Source organism: Eucyclogobius newberryi, unplaced genomic scaffold (assembly GCF_026437365.1).
Source record: "Eucyclogobius newberryi isolate DKJ021-1_F unplaced genomic scaffold, fEucNew1.0.hap1 SCAF_3, whole genome shotgun sequence".
Taxonomy (NCBI): domain Eukaryota; kingdom Metazoa; phylum Chordata; class Actinopteri; order Gobiiformes; family Gobiidae; genus Eucyclogobius; species Eucyclogobius newberryi.
In genome coordinates, this window is record NW_027315945.1 from 21,833,037 (window position 1) to 21,848,268 (window position 15,232).

Below are 15,232 nucleotides of genomic sequence, written 5' to 3' on the forward strand. Positions count from 1 at the left end.
TGGTTAGGAGGTTCATGCTATGTTATGTGCCTACAAATTAAAATGCTTGATTCATAAGTATGTGAGGTTGTCAAAACAGTATTTTTTGTAATTTTGTAAATATTAGTTTGTGCCTTTTCAATGTAAGAACATTTTTAAATAATGCAGTTTTCACACAAATATTTACAGTGCAACTATTCAGAGAATACAATGACATCAATCATCTATCCTGCACTTCCTGGTTTGAAATTAAATGAATGTAAAACTGTACATCACAAATGTAAAATATAAATTTATGCATTGTATTAATTAAAACATTTGTTCTTTGTTGTATTTTTTATTGTTTATTTATTTTTGTCAACTGAATTTTCCTCCACCACAGAATTAATAGAAGTAGTTCAGATGTACATTTTCTAGTAGTTTAGATATACATTTTCTATAAATACTCTTTCAATATACAAAAATACTTAAAATACTACTTAAAAATGCATACCAATCATGGATTTCAACCTTGCAGCATTAAAAGGTTTTGGACTTGGCAGGAATGCTCTACAAATGCACCAATATTGTGGTGTTACTGTGGAAAAGTCTTTGTTTCTTAGCAGGATTTAGTAACTCTAGCATAGATCACAGAGTCCTCCCTCTCTGGTGCTATTCTGTGAAGTAAGGATGAATTGCATCAGCATTTTAAAGTCTTGAAATGAGTAAAAAAACAACAACCTTACTGTATGCGACTTTTGCGACTTGGCTTTTTGGGTTTGACGATCACTGTTGTGTAAAATACCTCTTCTGAAGATGAGTACTGAGAGGAGAGAAAAAAGAATAGTGGACAGTTGAAAAAAGTGAATAATGTGGCTCCTTACATCTGCTTTATCGTTCGATGAAGGCGTCTGAAACATGAGGATATTGCTGTAAATGGGCTCCTGTGTTTCCTCATCAGCAGAAGGACTCTCTCTTTCACTGAAACCTGTTGTCTGCCAAGAAGAACATTTATTAATTTTAGACATCAGTTAATAAGCCACAATAACTGAAGAAAAATTGTTAAAAGATTGATAGTTTTCATGATATTTTGTGCAACAATCTAGTATTTAAACCCAGTGTTTGATTTGAGAAATGCTACTTACTTTGTCTTGGTTCCTACTTTTCTTCCTGTAAATGCAAAAATACATTTTTAAATTTCAGGAACATTTGTATCGTAATATTATTTTAGTTTGACCCACCAATACAAGAGGAGTGCCAGGGTAAACATCATCAAAAGGGTCATACCAATTCCGGCCAAAATGGGGAAGAATGTACCAGCTATAAACCGATAGCAGTGTCAAGAGAACATTTAGTTCCTCAACAGCAAAATGATACAAAGGGCTGGGCAACATGACAAATAAATGAATCACTCACGGAACCATTTTATTGATAGAAGGCTTTCTTGACTATAAATAATGCAGACATTTAACCAATGCCATTTAATACATAAAATAGTTACATTTATTCCTCCTAATTTCCACTCCAAACCACATTCTTAAGGATAAGCCGTGGACTTCAAAAGCTGAGTTTAAACAGTATGAAATGATTGGTTCTCATTTAGAAATTTGATCAATCTCACAAACCTAGTTCTAAACAAAGGGCATACCGTATTTGGATTTCACAGACAGCTGCACTTCAGTGGAGTTGTTTTCTCCCAGTGCGTTGGAGGCTTGGCACATGTACAGTCCCGAGCTGGACGCCTCCACAGAGGACAGAGACAGGAGCGGTCCAGAGCCCACCTGGACTATAGAGGAGCTCCTTCTATACCACGTGTAACCAACGTCTGGGGGGTTTGCGTTACTGTGGCACGTCAGGTTGACATCACTGCCTTCCAAGACTTCTGTTAACTCGGCTGAGACAGAAATGTTCATGGGAGGATCTGAAAATGTACATGATCATTGACCCATGAGATGAGTTCATAACTAATATATAGCTGTCAAGAAGGACAGAGCAATATTGGACTTTCTCAAGATTTGTATGGCAAGGCAAGAAACCTCGAATCCGATCTAAAACTCTACAATTTTCAAAAGAAAAAGGAGGCTGGGGTTTGGCTTGTCTGAAAGCTACTTCATTTAAGCTCTAATCAGAGTGTTGCTGTACTGTGTGACCCAGAATATGAAGCCCAATGGAAAAAAATTGAGATCAATGTTGCCGTACCGGGTGGCAGATGACAAACAGTTGAGTAATTTGGAGGAAGTTAAGAATCTATGGCTGAGAACTGTCCTTGCAACATGTAAGGAGATAATCAAGACATACAAACTGAATAAAGATGTTAAAATCTTAAACTGGTTGGCTCATGACCAAGGTTTTCTACCAAATATAACTGACCTGAGATTCAAGGTCAAAAAGTCTCCAACCAGATTGTAAAAGATAATCATATGAAAAACTTTGATATGTTAAAATAACCCTTTGACTTGGAGAAACAGTAATTTTATTGGTATTTACAAATAAGGAGTAAATAACCAAAAAAATTTGTAAACGACCATTATAACCCTCTGATTGAAATTTGCATTAAGGCCTATGAATCAGAACTTGCAAGGGGAATAATATCTAAACTATATCAATGCATGAATAACCTACTGAATATATCAAAAACAAATGGGAATGAGAAGATAATTTTGTTCTGACGGACGAGGAGTGGGAAGTTGTTTGTATATCCCAGTGAAGAACCACAAAATCACATATCTGGAGGGAATTTTGATGAACATATTTGTCTTATTTCATAACACCATGTCAAAGTGCCCATTACTCACAGGGAAATGCTAACTGTTAGAGAAGTTGTGGCAGCCCGGAGGCACACCACCATCACGTAATTTGGGACTGTCCTGTTGCTCAAAAATAGTGGACTGAAATCATTTTTTTGTGTAGTAGAGTGAAGCAATACCAGAATGTAATGATATTCTGAACATCACCAAATGAAAGCGTAACTGTACCACAATGCAGTTACAGATGTATTTTGGGTATTCAGTACTATAAAAAGGGCTATTATCATTAGTAGCAGAAATACATTTCTACAATTGTAATAATGGCAAATGTATTATCTAATTCATACTTACAGAGAACATTTATAGTAGTTTCAGTGGACTGGAAAAGGTTGCTGCCCTTCCATGTGATGTTATTTGAGGCCTGGCAGTAGTATTGTCCACTGTCGCTGGGCTGGACCTCAGAGATGCTGTGGTTTGGTCCACTTCTGATCAAATGTCCATCCTTAAAAAGTCTGTAGCCATTAGGTGTCACTGGGGGGTTTGCCTCACCACTGCAGGTAAAGCTCACTGCACTGCCCTGTATTATGTCTTCTGATGGACTTATCGACAGCATCACATTGTTAGGTGCATCTGAGAAATAGACACAGAATAGGATTGGATCATTTACAGTAAAATACAGTATGTTTGTCTCATTATGCCTTTACTTACATTGAACATTTAGAGTCACTGATGCAGACCGGACATGCTCTTGTCCCTGCAGAGCACAAGCGTACCTCCCAGCATTTGCTCTCGTCGCTGTGAATGGAGTTTGGCTCACTCGCTGTCCTTCTCTGAACCAGACAGACTCAATACTGTGCATAATGCAGCCTGAACGGCAAGTCAGTGTCACAATCCTTCCCTCTTCCACCACAGTTGGATCTATATTAGCAATTAAATCTATAAAAAAGATACATCATGAGAGTAAGCTATGCAGCTATAACTAAAATAGCGATATGGATCACTTCAAATCACCTCTAACAGATAAAAAGGAGCGTCTGCTGCTCCATCTGTCTCTATTTGTTGTAAATAGAAAGAAGTAAAATCCTTCATCTGCTTGTTTTATATTGTTAATCTTCAGAGCACAGTTATGTTTCTTGTCACCAACATATTTAAAATGAAGTGGTACTGTATCTCTAACCCAATAATCTCCAACCAAACACTCTTTAAACCACTGAACTGTTCTGACAGTCTGCCAGTATGGATAGTCATAGTAGCACTGTATCGTAAATGATGTCCCTCTCAAAGCACATTGGCTCTGCGTGATCACCATCCAGTTTCCACTCCAGACACCTGAAGAAAAAAAAGTTTTTTGAATTTTATAGTTTGACAGCAACAAATGTAACATTTTCTCACCTGGAATAGCTATAAGAACAACGAGGGAAAGGTTTTCCATAAAGAAATTCCTCAATTTTAAGGACATTGTTGTCAGCTGAAGCAAGACAAATTTTTCGCATCACGGACCAAAAATAACAGTCAAATAAAAAGGAGAAGTAGCCTCGTTTTACTTCTCCTTTAACACGACTTGTTTTGCATTTCATTACTTGCCTCATAGTGAAATTTCCGTTTTACTTTTAATGCGCCTTCCTGTAGGTTACTCAACATAAAAATCTTTCAACACACTGCATGTCCATTAAGTGTATTCTTCATTACTATCCAACTATTGCACTATAGAGTAAAATTGTTTTCTCAATCACCAACAAAAAAGATCGGGGACAGTTTCATTTATTTATTTTTTTAATGACACTGTGTCTTGGCCAATGTCGGCATGTTGTGTTCTTGTCACGCAAAATATTTTAAAGGACCTGTATAGTTTGTGAATAAAAAAAACAAAACATAAAACAATGCTTGAATTGGCTGAAAGTCTGTTTTGGGCAAAAGTGTCCTTTTTTCAAAGTTTTGGTTTAGTTAATATCTCTTACTGGACAAGCACAAAGTTCAACTTATTCACTCATGTAACTAAAGCATTTGTGTGTCAAGTTGTATTGATGACAGTGCTAGTGTAACAGTTTTATATTTGTCTCCAACATTTACAAAGCAATCTCAAGTCAGATTAATAAGAAGTCATTAAGAATTGTCTTTGCTCAAAAGACCACAGTATCAACTTGTCCTTCACAAAGGTCACCATCTAGTTTCCACTCAAGACATCTGGAGAAGTTAAAAAAGTTAGTTAGTTTCATTAACGTAATAAAGGGTGTAAAATCTGTGCAATCCTTTCAAGTTTTCTTACCTGTGGTAAGTGGCCGTCAGTTGCAAAACTGAGGTAGTGAAGAGTAAGTGACTTTAGTGCAGGCCTGTGCTTTCCTGCCTTCCCCAAGTGGCATACTGGTGAAATGCACCTGTTCCGCACTAAACAGATTTACAGTGACAAACAGAAACCATAAGAGCGTCAGGACATCTTACTCAAATCAAGAGGGATTCTATTTATCCCTTTTGAACCCAAAATCATCGAGAGTCTACTCATAAACGGGATAAGGGGTGTTAAAGATCATGAAATGAAGATAATGAAAGTAAAATAGAGAAAGGAATATGAAATGAGTGGAAACAAGAAAAAAAAAAAAGAGGAAGTGATGGAAACAGAATAATGTTAGTGGTGAGAGGGTGGTATGTGCTGTAAAATACAATTCTTTCATACAAAACAGCACAGAAGTATCAGACACAGACCTTGATGCTTTTGAAAAATGGACTGTGACGTTTTCCGAAGAACAGCAGGGAACGTTTGTGACCAGTGGAGCATCTTTCAGAGGGACAATGTCCGGGTGTGAACTGTCACTAAAGTCCTCTGGTTCTTCCTTTCACACAAACACACATACTTTATTAGACAAAAACTTTAGATAAACTAAGGTTCTGGGGACATATGTATATGTAATATGATATCATACTGGAATATTGTCCATTCTGCCTCTTCTCTTTTGCTGTTTGGGCGACTCATAAAACATAGTGTCGGCTGTGACTGATGAGCGCTGGACCCACAAACCAATGCACAATGACAAGAGAAAATAAATCATCATAAACCATTGAACATAAAAAATAAAAACTGTTCAATTATATCATAGCACATTGTCATATTGATCTATTTTCAAAGTCATTCCATGTCAGAACAAGCCAAAACAAGTAACTAACTTACACTTTGGCTAATAATTCACGGTGAAAAATGCTTGTACCTTTGTCAGAACTTCTGACGACTCCATGTCCACTTTGTGCATGTTTTTACTGCACACAAACAATATTTTTTTTTAATTTAACTTACTTTACAACACATATATGTAGACGTTAGGCATAGTAAGTACAAATAAATACCTTATCATAATAGCTACAGTTAGAGTGATGAGTCCTGCCGACACACCCACAGCAGAAGCGAGGGCAATGACCTTGAGCCGACCTGACAGTGCAAAATAAAAGGTTAGGAGGATGACTGTAGAGGAAATTGGGTAATAATAGATTGAATAGAATGACTGCAGATGTATTAATGGTAACAGAGAAAGTGAAAAATGGATATCCTCTCGCTGGTGTCTAGACTTGATACTCGTGTTTCCACTTGTGATTTCCAAACTTAAGTCCACTTCTTTAGCTGTCTAGACTCAAATAGCAGTTTTCCACAACACCTCATCACCCCGCGCTCACCGCTCATATTCAGAGGGCTTAATGGGACGCAGCATGACTCATAGAAACAACACAGTCATCATCAAGACATTTACAAAGATGACCAGAAAATGGACCTCAATGTGACAGAAAGATTTCATCAGCTCTTATTATCACTGGCCAGTGTTAAATATCCAAGCCAGAAGTGGGCAGTAAAGAGTTACTTTTACTAACCATACATTTATTGTCACGTCTTTACTTTAATTTGAGATTTTTTTTTTTTTTTCGAATGATTTTTGGCTACACACTTTTTCAAGCACTTTATAACTGGTTTTGTTTTATATAATTTAAAGACAAATTTTTGTTTCTTGGTTTTAAATACAAATTCTCCACACTAGTTTAAATACTGTATTTTGTGTGGCTTTTGTGTTTGAATTGATCCAAATGAACCTCTGATCTACACACATCAACAATTTTTTTTGACAAATTCATGTAACATTTGTGAGCTAGGTTTGAAAAATAATAATAAATATAGCCGCAAGCGGCAATGATCGGCCCTCGCTACGCCGCCGCCACGCCGCAAGAGGAGGGGGCGCTAACGCGCCCCAATTGTCCTTTTATTACGCCTACTGCTGAATCTGTGACGCTGTCACATCTTCTCCCCTTTGTTTTACCATCAAAAAGCAATTTTATTTTGAATTCTTGGCAAAATGTGCGGCTTTGCCGCACAGACACCGTGACTCTTTGAATAAAAATGTGGATAACTTTTGATGGTCCACCCCTGAAGATGAGTCTCAACAAATTTCAGGTTAATAGGGCTAACGCCCTAAGAGGAGTTTGTGAAAGTCTAAAGTGTAAACATGTTCTGGCGATTTCCCCATTGGAATAACATGGAAGGTTTCGGTCATCGTTACGGCAACGCCATAACAATTATGACATGGGTCTCATTGACTTTTTTGATGAGGATTCTAAAATTGAGTTGTGTGTCAAATTTCATATAATTTCGCAAAACTAAAAATTTAACCTCCATATAAAATCTGTAGGGGGCGCTGTGGCGCCAAATTAATTTATTTCACTTCAAGTAGGTTTAGGCCAAAGAGTTTAACAACTGATTCTAATTTGACGCAATTCGGACTTTATCTGCGCAAACGGCAGAAATGTTAAATTTGGGAGATTTCTGAAATTCTTGCTACAGTTTGCGGCTTTGCCGCACAGAGACCGTGACAGGTATCAATGTAATTTGGATAACTTTTGATGTCCCACTCCTCAGTAGCATATTCACCAAATTTCAGCTTTTTAGGGCCAACGCCCTGGGAGGAGTTCGTAAAAGTTTGGAAAAACTCCAAAGTCATGTTTATCCATTTTTGAAGCAATATGGCCGACATTTGGTTGGGCGGACGGCGTTGCCGTAATAATATTTTTTACTTCTCTTGTCACCATCTACCTCTGCGCCAAATTTCATGATTCTACGATCAGATTTTTTTTGGGTCATTTCCCATCTCTCAATGCATTTTTGGTACATTTGGGGGCGCTGACGCACCAATTTTTTTAATTTTAGAAAAAGGAAATAGCCAGAATGTAGAGAGGCACGATTTTTAGAGGTGTGCAATTTTTTTTGACTTTTCGTCAATGTTCACTGGGTGAAAAATAGGGGGGTTGGTCCCGAGAAGAAAGAAGAAAGAAGAAAGAATAATATTCCTATGCGAAAAAATGTTTCCCATTTTTCAAATATCATAAACTATACATTTTCGGAAAGCGCTCGCGCTTTCCTACCTCATGGTGTGGGTCCCTGGTCACTGACGGGTACTTTCGTTAATTTTGAGTGGGCTCCGCCCACTTTGTGTTTTTGGCCCTCTATACAGTAATAATGTTCAATTTTTGCATTACATGCTTATATGCACGGAACATGCAAGAGATGGGGAACGTATTCGTGAGCTACTTAGCGCAAATGAGTGCTTTATATGGGGATGACGACCGCGGTCGTCATCTCAATGTAAAGTGCTCGTTTAGTGCGCACTTTTGCACGGGCTTCGCCCGTTTACAACGGTAATGTTCCATTTTCCTACTACTAATTAGTATGCACGGGGCGTGCATGAGTGGAGGAGTGCGTTAGTGAGTGTTTGGAAGTGGGCGAGCGCTTTGCGCTCGATTTCGTGCGCACTACGTGCGCACTTTCGCAGCCGTGCTTCGCACGGCCTTACGAGATTAATAGGCCTCTCGCCAGCTTGTGGCGCTCGGGCCTAATAATAAATATAAAAAAAAGGATATAAAACATTTAATCCTATGGAAAAATGATAAACAGGATATCGTCATGAAACTGTTAAACATAATAAATAAAGTTTTTAAAAAAATAATCAAAACCAGGTAAAATATGATGCCATTTTACCAAACCTCTTGCAGCAGCCCCTCATCTCCTCTATTACGGTCAACACCAAAATGCTTTATGACTTTGAAGGGGAACCTCGACACCTTATTAACTGAACAGTGTCAGAGCCCACCTCGGACTCTCACGGTCAGAACAGGAGAGCTGTGGGCTCCGATTCGGTTCCTGGCTTCGCAGTAGTAGCGCCCGCTCGCTTCAGGACCAACCTCAGAGAAGGTGAAGACCGGACCAGACCTTATGCCCCATGCTGCACATACAGAATTAATGAGCTGTTTACTGTTTCAAGGTTTATGACAATATCCTGAAGGTCAAATTTTACTTTTAGCTTTGGAGTTAACGGTGAAAAATATTTCTGTGATAACAATGTAAACAATAATTTATACTTCACTGAACAAATCTGGGGGGGTGTTAAAAATAGTCTTGACTACTAAACCAGCACTGGTCTGAATGTCTGAAAACAGGATTACACCAGGTCTAAACTAGAAAAGAATAACTTTATTATTAAAAAAAAACAAAAAAACATTACAGGCCGTTACAAAGATTTGCTGAAAGACAAGACTTTTTATGACAATTATTTTGCTGTGGATTAAATGTGAATCTCCTTGTTATATATTGCCTAATGTGTTAACATTGACATAATAATAAAGTTGATGTGTATGCAGCCCTTTGTCTCATGCTCACACTGTCCAGAGCTTCCCTCCAGAGGTAAGCGGTGCCACGTGAAATTGTCCACTGCTGGATTGGCCTGGCTGCTGCAGGTTAAGGTCAAGGGTCGACCAGCATCCACCACACTGGAGGGACGGGCAAAAACTGAGGTGTTTTTCGGAGGATCTGAAAAAAAAAGAAAGAGCAAAAGATTAGGATTCTTAGTTGCTCAAACGTTTATGACACTTTGCTGCGCCCCTTTTACCAGGGGCGCAGCACAGAATAATTGGCCCTGAATAAAAAACGTCTTGGTGGGCCTGCACTACATGTTTTCCATTTGAAAAAAGCACATTACAGACTTTGCGAGGCCCCTTTCCTGTACTGGGCCCTGGGGACCGAACACCCTTTACCCCCCAGTCTGACGCCCTTGTCTTTTACTCACAGAGGATGGTGAGAGTGGTGAACGGGGAGGTCTGGTATCCAAAAGAGTTCCATGCTGTGCAGTAGTACTGTCCACTATTATAAGCACGAACTGAAGGGAAAGTCAGGTTTTGGACACTTCCCTGAACCAAGGCGTGGTCTCCAAGGATCCAGTACCATGTAAACCTAGTGGAGTTAATGGAAGAGGTGCAGATACATTGCATTAAAGTTTAGTATTAGATTTATGTGAATGGGCCAATTATAGGGGCTGTACCTGCTGGCAGGAGGGTTCGCGCTGGTGCTGCAGCTCAGGTTCACATAAGACCCTTCTCTGATGTCCCGAGGAGGAGACACCACCACACGAGTGTTCTTGGGAGGAACTAAACATGGAACAAGGATCAGGTGAAAGATCCGATAAGAGATAATGAAATAGTATTTAATTAGTTAGTAGTTAATTGAAAAGTTCAAAACAATAAAGTTATTAGAGGTGATTATTAGGCATTTTTAAAGATGAAGGTATTTAAGGTAATATCTCCAAGAAGTAGGGACACTTTATCTATTTATTTAACTAGAGGGCCCCATGTTAGGGGCAATGCATGGTAAAGTTATGCCAGCATTAGTTCTGTTAATCTGAAGTTAAATAAACAAAACCTTGCCTTAAAGCCAAGTGATGCTGTGGCTAATGTTGACACTTTGCACATAGTGTTGTTCCTGATTGCAGTCAATGTTCATGCGCGGTGATAATAATATGTTTATTTCAACTTCTTGGTCTGTTGCATGGTGTTGCTCACATGGATATCAGCTAACACCAGCAGCAGGGTAAGTAGTGCAATGACAATTCAACACTAGATTTAGACTGTATTAAGCCTGTATTAAGCCTGTTGATTCCCTTTGCATAATATGATAAGTAAAATTAGCAGGGAAGTACAAGTAAATTAATGTATCAAGATGTGTTTTGCACATGAAATTTGCTTTGCTTATCACAGAAAGCTGTCAGGACTTGATGGTGGAAATGACTTGCCCAAGGACACAACAGCAGTGTAGTCCTCTGTGCTCAAGTCACAGATGTGATTTACATCTTCCCATTGAAGCAAGACAAATAGCTTTAGGTAACTATTTATAACAAAACAGGCAAATTCTCACATGACCAACTTACATGTGACATTGAGCAGAAGGGCCCTTGACCGATCAGTTCCCAGTGAGTTACGCGCCACACAGAAGTACTCTCCTCTGTCTGTGTATTTCAGGCTGGGCAGGTGAAGCTGAGGTCGGAAACTGTCTGGCATACTGCCACTGTCCATGTCTAATCAAAAAGAAAGAGAAATGAATGATAAGATGCCCTTTATTGTCCCCGTAGGGAAATTTGTCCTCTGCATTTGACCCATTCTTCAATGCCACTGGGGCTTCTCCTCAGCGCAGCGCCCGGGGACCATCTCCAGATCGTTGTTTGGAGGATTTTACCTTTACCGTGCATGTTTTTGGTTGATGGGAGAAACCGGAGTGCCCTGAGGAAACCCATCAAGACACAAGGGGAAACATATACAGAAAGGACCCGTCTGAACCGGGAGTTGAACCTGTGACCTTCTTGCTGTGAGGTGAAAGTGCCAGCCAATAATCCATTAATCATGCATATCTTTGTGGCACATAATTGTGGCTTGATCTGTACCTTTGAACCAGGCAAAGCTCTCCACAGGAGGAGAGGCATCACTGCTGCAGCTCAGGGTGACAGACGTCCCTTCTGTCACTTCCCCGGTGGGGTAAATTGATATAGTTGTGAAGCGTGGACCATCTGGAAATGTAATGTTAACAGGAAACAAATAGGTTAATATTAACCTGAGCATAATGAAATCATATTTAATGTAACTTTACTGACATCCCAGAGTTAACGAGAGTGGCGGGGACTGGACATTCTGCGGAGGGATCGGTCGACAGGTGTATGCGCCGCTTTGGGGCTTGTCGAATCTGTTGATAATCATCCATTTTTCATAGGAGCCAAGGTTAAGCCCATTCCTGGTGAAAATAGAAGTCTATTACATTTGGCATTTGCTCCACGCTGAGATAGCAGTTAATAGAGATGTTCATCCAAAAACTCAATCCACCAGTTGCGACTCATACGCCAGTTTTGTCCTTGGGCACTTCACATGTCTCCTGTGTTTGCATCAGAGTTTGAATACAAACGTATGATTGTTAATATATGTGTTTAAATAGACTAAGTTCCTTGATGGAACACAATATAATGACAATGACCATATTTTTATTCAATACACTCATGTAATTTATTTTTGCTATCTTTGTGCTCTCACCTGTAAAGAGCGAGGCTTCGTCCCGGAGCAGCGCACCCTGTGGCCTGACAGCCGATAAAAATGGTCTCTCCAAAAGAGAACATGTTCCTGGGCCGGGCTGGATGCACCTGGACTTGCAGGTCTGTCACACACAAACACAGCAGCAGAACATGAGAACAGAGTGCAGCTGTAGAAACACGCAGTGGCATTTTGAGCGATTGGTAAAACGTGAGCCTGCCTGTAACGTCCAGAGTGATGGAGTCAGGGGAGGTCCATCTCCCCAGTGGCTGGTTTGTATCAAACCTGAAGTGATACTGTCCCGCGTCACTCAACTTCACACCTCTGATCTGAACTGAGCAGCTCGAGTAACTACCACCAATGTAGCTGAAAGACAACCACAGATGACATCACAACAGGTCCAGTGGTGATTTATGGGAGGCAGGCAAAAGAACTGTTGACAATATGCAGATTTGATTATGTAGTTTGTCATAGTTTGTGTGATATTGGACCCTGTTACTAAAATAAAGAATCAGGTTCAGCAGGTTTATTCTGGGACATTTATTTTTAAAACTGGCAACAACAGTAGCAGAAGACAGGTCCAGTACCGTGTCCGTCCCCGATACGACAGGCTGATTTCGTTTGGGTCACTGTGATGAGCGAACTCCCTCCGAGCATCAGCTGACACTCGAAACCACATCACTCTCCTCACTGTGTGGCCTGAGGCAGAGCCAGAAGGAAGAATAGCATTTACATCAAAAGACAATACAAGAATAAAGGCTCACTGTAAGAGGAAAGTAACTACAAGGACGTAATGACTACCTTATTATGTATGAAGGAAAATGTAAATTACCTGATGGGTAGTCAAAGCGGCAGGGCAATGTGACTGTGGTCCCCGCCCAGACACAGATTTCTTTTCTAGAGAAAGACACACTCCACCTGCCTTGGACCCCTGTCATTCACACAATAGTGATTGTTACTGCCTTTTAGTTATCTGGAATGAAAGGGTTTGGGCCAAACTAAAGTGAATCATGACATTTTTATAAGCCCAAACGTATCATGGTAGTGACAGGAAAATAATCATTATGATCAAAGCCACTCTATCTATTATTTCCACACTTGAAATAGGATTTGGAAAAATCTGTCATTAGTGTTAGACAGAAACATAGAACAAATTGTCTCCCTCTCTGAATATCCAATACTGTAAAAGGAAAACCACAATTCAGACCATAGAAACCATCAAATAAAATATTGTTTTTGAGTTTCTGCTGCTACAGTGTCTCTTGTGCAGCTGGCTGTCAGTCCGGAAGACTACCTTGCACAAAAGACAATCAATACTTATAAATAACCTGAGTAAAGCAAGGGCACCTGGTTACAGAGGCTAATGTGATATGTCTTTTGTATCAAAATTATACAGCATATAGTTATTAAACTGATAATAAATTAATTAATAGCATTTTTAATCATTACATTATCTATAGTTTCTTTTGTTTTTGAAAGTATCTTAAAAAATAAAATAAAAAATAGTTTCAAATTAGCAAAACAAAATATGGCATGCATTGTATATTTGTTAAGGCATGTTTTCCTACCCGGTAAAGATGTAAGAATGGTGCCCAGGACTAAGGCACCTGCCAACATCTCCGCTGACAAAGCCACTGTAATGTGATGCAAGAGGAGTAAACCCAGAGGATCAATGAATAAAAGGTGAAAACAGATGTATTGGTCTGAATTCAAATGCATTCAAATCACTTACCTCTATTGGTAATTTTATGCAGCAGCCTTGTAAAGAGAAAGCGGGTTGATGGGGCAGTGATGGAGGTGATATTAACTTGATGACAGCAGCACCTAGGTCAGGACAGTGTAGTAACTGAGGGGGAGGAGTCAGGTGCCAGCCGAAGAGGAAAGTGCTTGGTTGGGGTTTAAATGGGGTTGATATAGTTCATTTTCACTTTTCAACTTCCTTAAGTAGTCACTGTCTAATCTTATGACTTTCAGACTTCCTATGTCTTAAAATAGTGTGCCACTTTTAGAACTATTCTTAACTTTAAACTTCAAAACACCTTTACAGACTCAACCAGTCATCATCCTTGTCTCACTCTAGACAGTGACAGTGGGGTTGTCTAACACTTCAGTCCCCAGATGCTAGGATTAAAACCAGGGCTGCAACTATTACTTTAGTAGTCGACTTGTGATGTTATTTTTCACTTGACTAGTCAAATGATTATTTCTATTATGCCGCTGTCTGTGTTATAAAATGTCTTTTTAGTCTGTACAGTCCAGATATGACAATATCAAACTTGACACTCATATGAGTAAGTAAGAAAAACAATACATAAATTGGACAAACATGGTCTATTGTATTCAAAAGAGTGTTCTTTTTTAAAATATGATATCTAAATCGGAACTGAGTATTGAACCTTTTCCTTAGCTATGAAATCGAGTTTGAAATGTGAGTATTGTAATGCTACTTGACAGTCACAATGTTTTTTAGATATTAGTGTGTATGGGTAGTGTAATAAAATATCATACATATGAATTTACATGTGTAAGTAATATTTGGAAAGATTGAATTTACAGTACTAAAGTCATGCCCCTCACACATGTCCTTGGATCCACTGCTTTAACTGAGAGTCGTTGGCACAGACGCAGCCACAAGCAGACATGAGGAGGGTCGAGACCTCTCACTCAACTGTGTGCACTTAGTCTGATGAGCCTAAATGACTTTAACATGCTACACTGCCACAGCTTGGCCAATACATGTCAGTTTACCGTCATGATGTGGCCAATTGGCTACTTAGCCTCGCTTTGACCCAGGAGTAATGAGGTTGCACTGTTTAACATTGAAGTCAATCTCTGCAGACAAAAAGAGGAGAGGTTATATCAAGAGTGGTTTTAATAAATCTAATGTACACTCTTAAGATAAATGGGCATTGTTAGGTGCAGTCTTATACTATGTGGGAAACCTAAAACAAAAAGCAGTTGCGCTAATATGTAACAGAAACGATATCGCTGGGAAAGTTACTTCAAAAATATGATCAGGATTTTTCAGGATGTGAGGTTAAATGAACAATATATTCCAGTTCACAGATTGCTCAGGCGGATTACGGGTTTGGGCTCGAAATGGTTTGCAGACCCTCATAGCAGGTCTCCACATGACAGGAACACTCTTGTGATTTAATGAT

General features: G+C 39.3%; 2 protein-coding genes across 2 annotated transcripts; both read right to left on the bottom strand.

Annotated features, from left to right (window-relative positions):
* Positions 1 to 458: 458 nt before the first annotated feature.
* LOC140373899 (B-cell receptor CD22-like) lies at positions 459 to 4,199 on the bottom strand. Its single transcript, XM_072460628.1, has 10 exons — positions 4,098 to 4,199; positions 3,717 to 4,034; positions 3,414 to 3,641; positions 3,057 to 3,335; positions 1,607 to 1,879; positions 1,200 to 1,278; positions 1,104 to 1,128; positions 843 to 953; positions 705 to 781; positions 459 to 635 (listed from the first exon to the last, which is right to left on the bottom strand). Exons 1-10 carry the CDS (start codon positions 4,162 to 4,164, stop codon positions 578 to 580), a joined length of 1,515 nt encoding a protein of 504 aa, XP_072316729.1. The 5' UTR covers positions 4,165 to 4,199; the 3' UTR covers positions 459 to 577.
* A 788-nt stretch (positions 4,200 to 4,987) lies between these two features.
* Positions 4,988 to 13,870, bottom strand: LOC140373942 (B-cell receptor CD22). The gene is made up of 18 exons (XM_072460692.1): positions 13,804 to 13,870; positions 13,640 to 13,705; positions 12,904 to 13,002; positions 12,659 to 12,770; positions 12,292 to 12,437; positions 12,075 to 12,195; positions 11,645 to 11,781; positions 11,438 to 11,560; positions 10,928 to 11,074; positions 10,046 to 10,151; positions 9,794 to 9,957; positions 9,388 to 9,537; positions 8,822 to 8,953; positions 6,042 to 6,123; positions 5,906 to 5,954; positions 5,624 to 5,704; positions 5,406 to 5,533; positions 4,988 to 5,090 (listed from the first exon to the last, which is right to left on the bottom strand). Exons 2-18 carry the CDS (start codon positions 13,686 to 13,688, stop codon positions 4,988 to 4,990), a joined length of 1,929 nt encoding a protein of 642 aa, XP_072316793.1. The 5' UTR covers positions 13,689 to 13,705; positions 13,804 to 13,870.
* Between the last annotated feature and the right edge of the window lie 1,362 nt (positions 13,871 to 15,232).

Excerpts from the sequence above, each read along its gene's own strand:
- LOC140373899 (XM_072460628.1), bottom strand. The coding sequence starts at position 4,164 with ATGTCCTTAAAATTGAGGAATTTCTTTATGGAAAACCTTTCCCTCGTT. Across the intron at positions 3,336-3,413 it reads AGTGACTCTAAATGTTCAAT|ATGCACCTAACAATGTGATG; the intron begins GTAAGTAAAGGC and ends TCTATTTCTCAG. Across the intron at positions 1,880-3,056 it reads AACTACTATAAATGTTCTCT|ATCCTCCCATGAACATTTCT; the intron begins GTAAGTATGAAT and ends GTACATTTTCAG.
- LOC140373942 (XM_072460692.1), bottom strand. The coding sequence starts at position 13,688 with ATGTTGGCAGGTGCCTTAGTCCTGGGCACCATTCTTACATCTTTACCG. Across the intron at positions 13,003-13,639 it reads CATTCTTACATCTTTACCGG|GGGTCCAAGGCAGGTGGAGT; the intron begins GTAGGAAAACAT and ends TGTGAATGACAG. Across the intron at positions 9,538-9,793 it reads CACCACTCTCACCATCCTCT|ATCCTCCGAAAAACACCTCA; the intron begins GTGAGTAAAAGA and ends TTTTTTTTTCAG.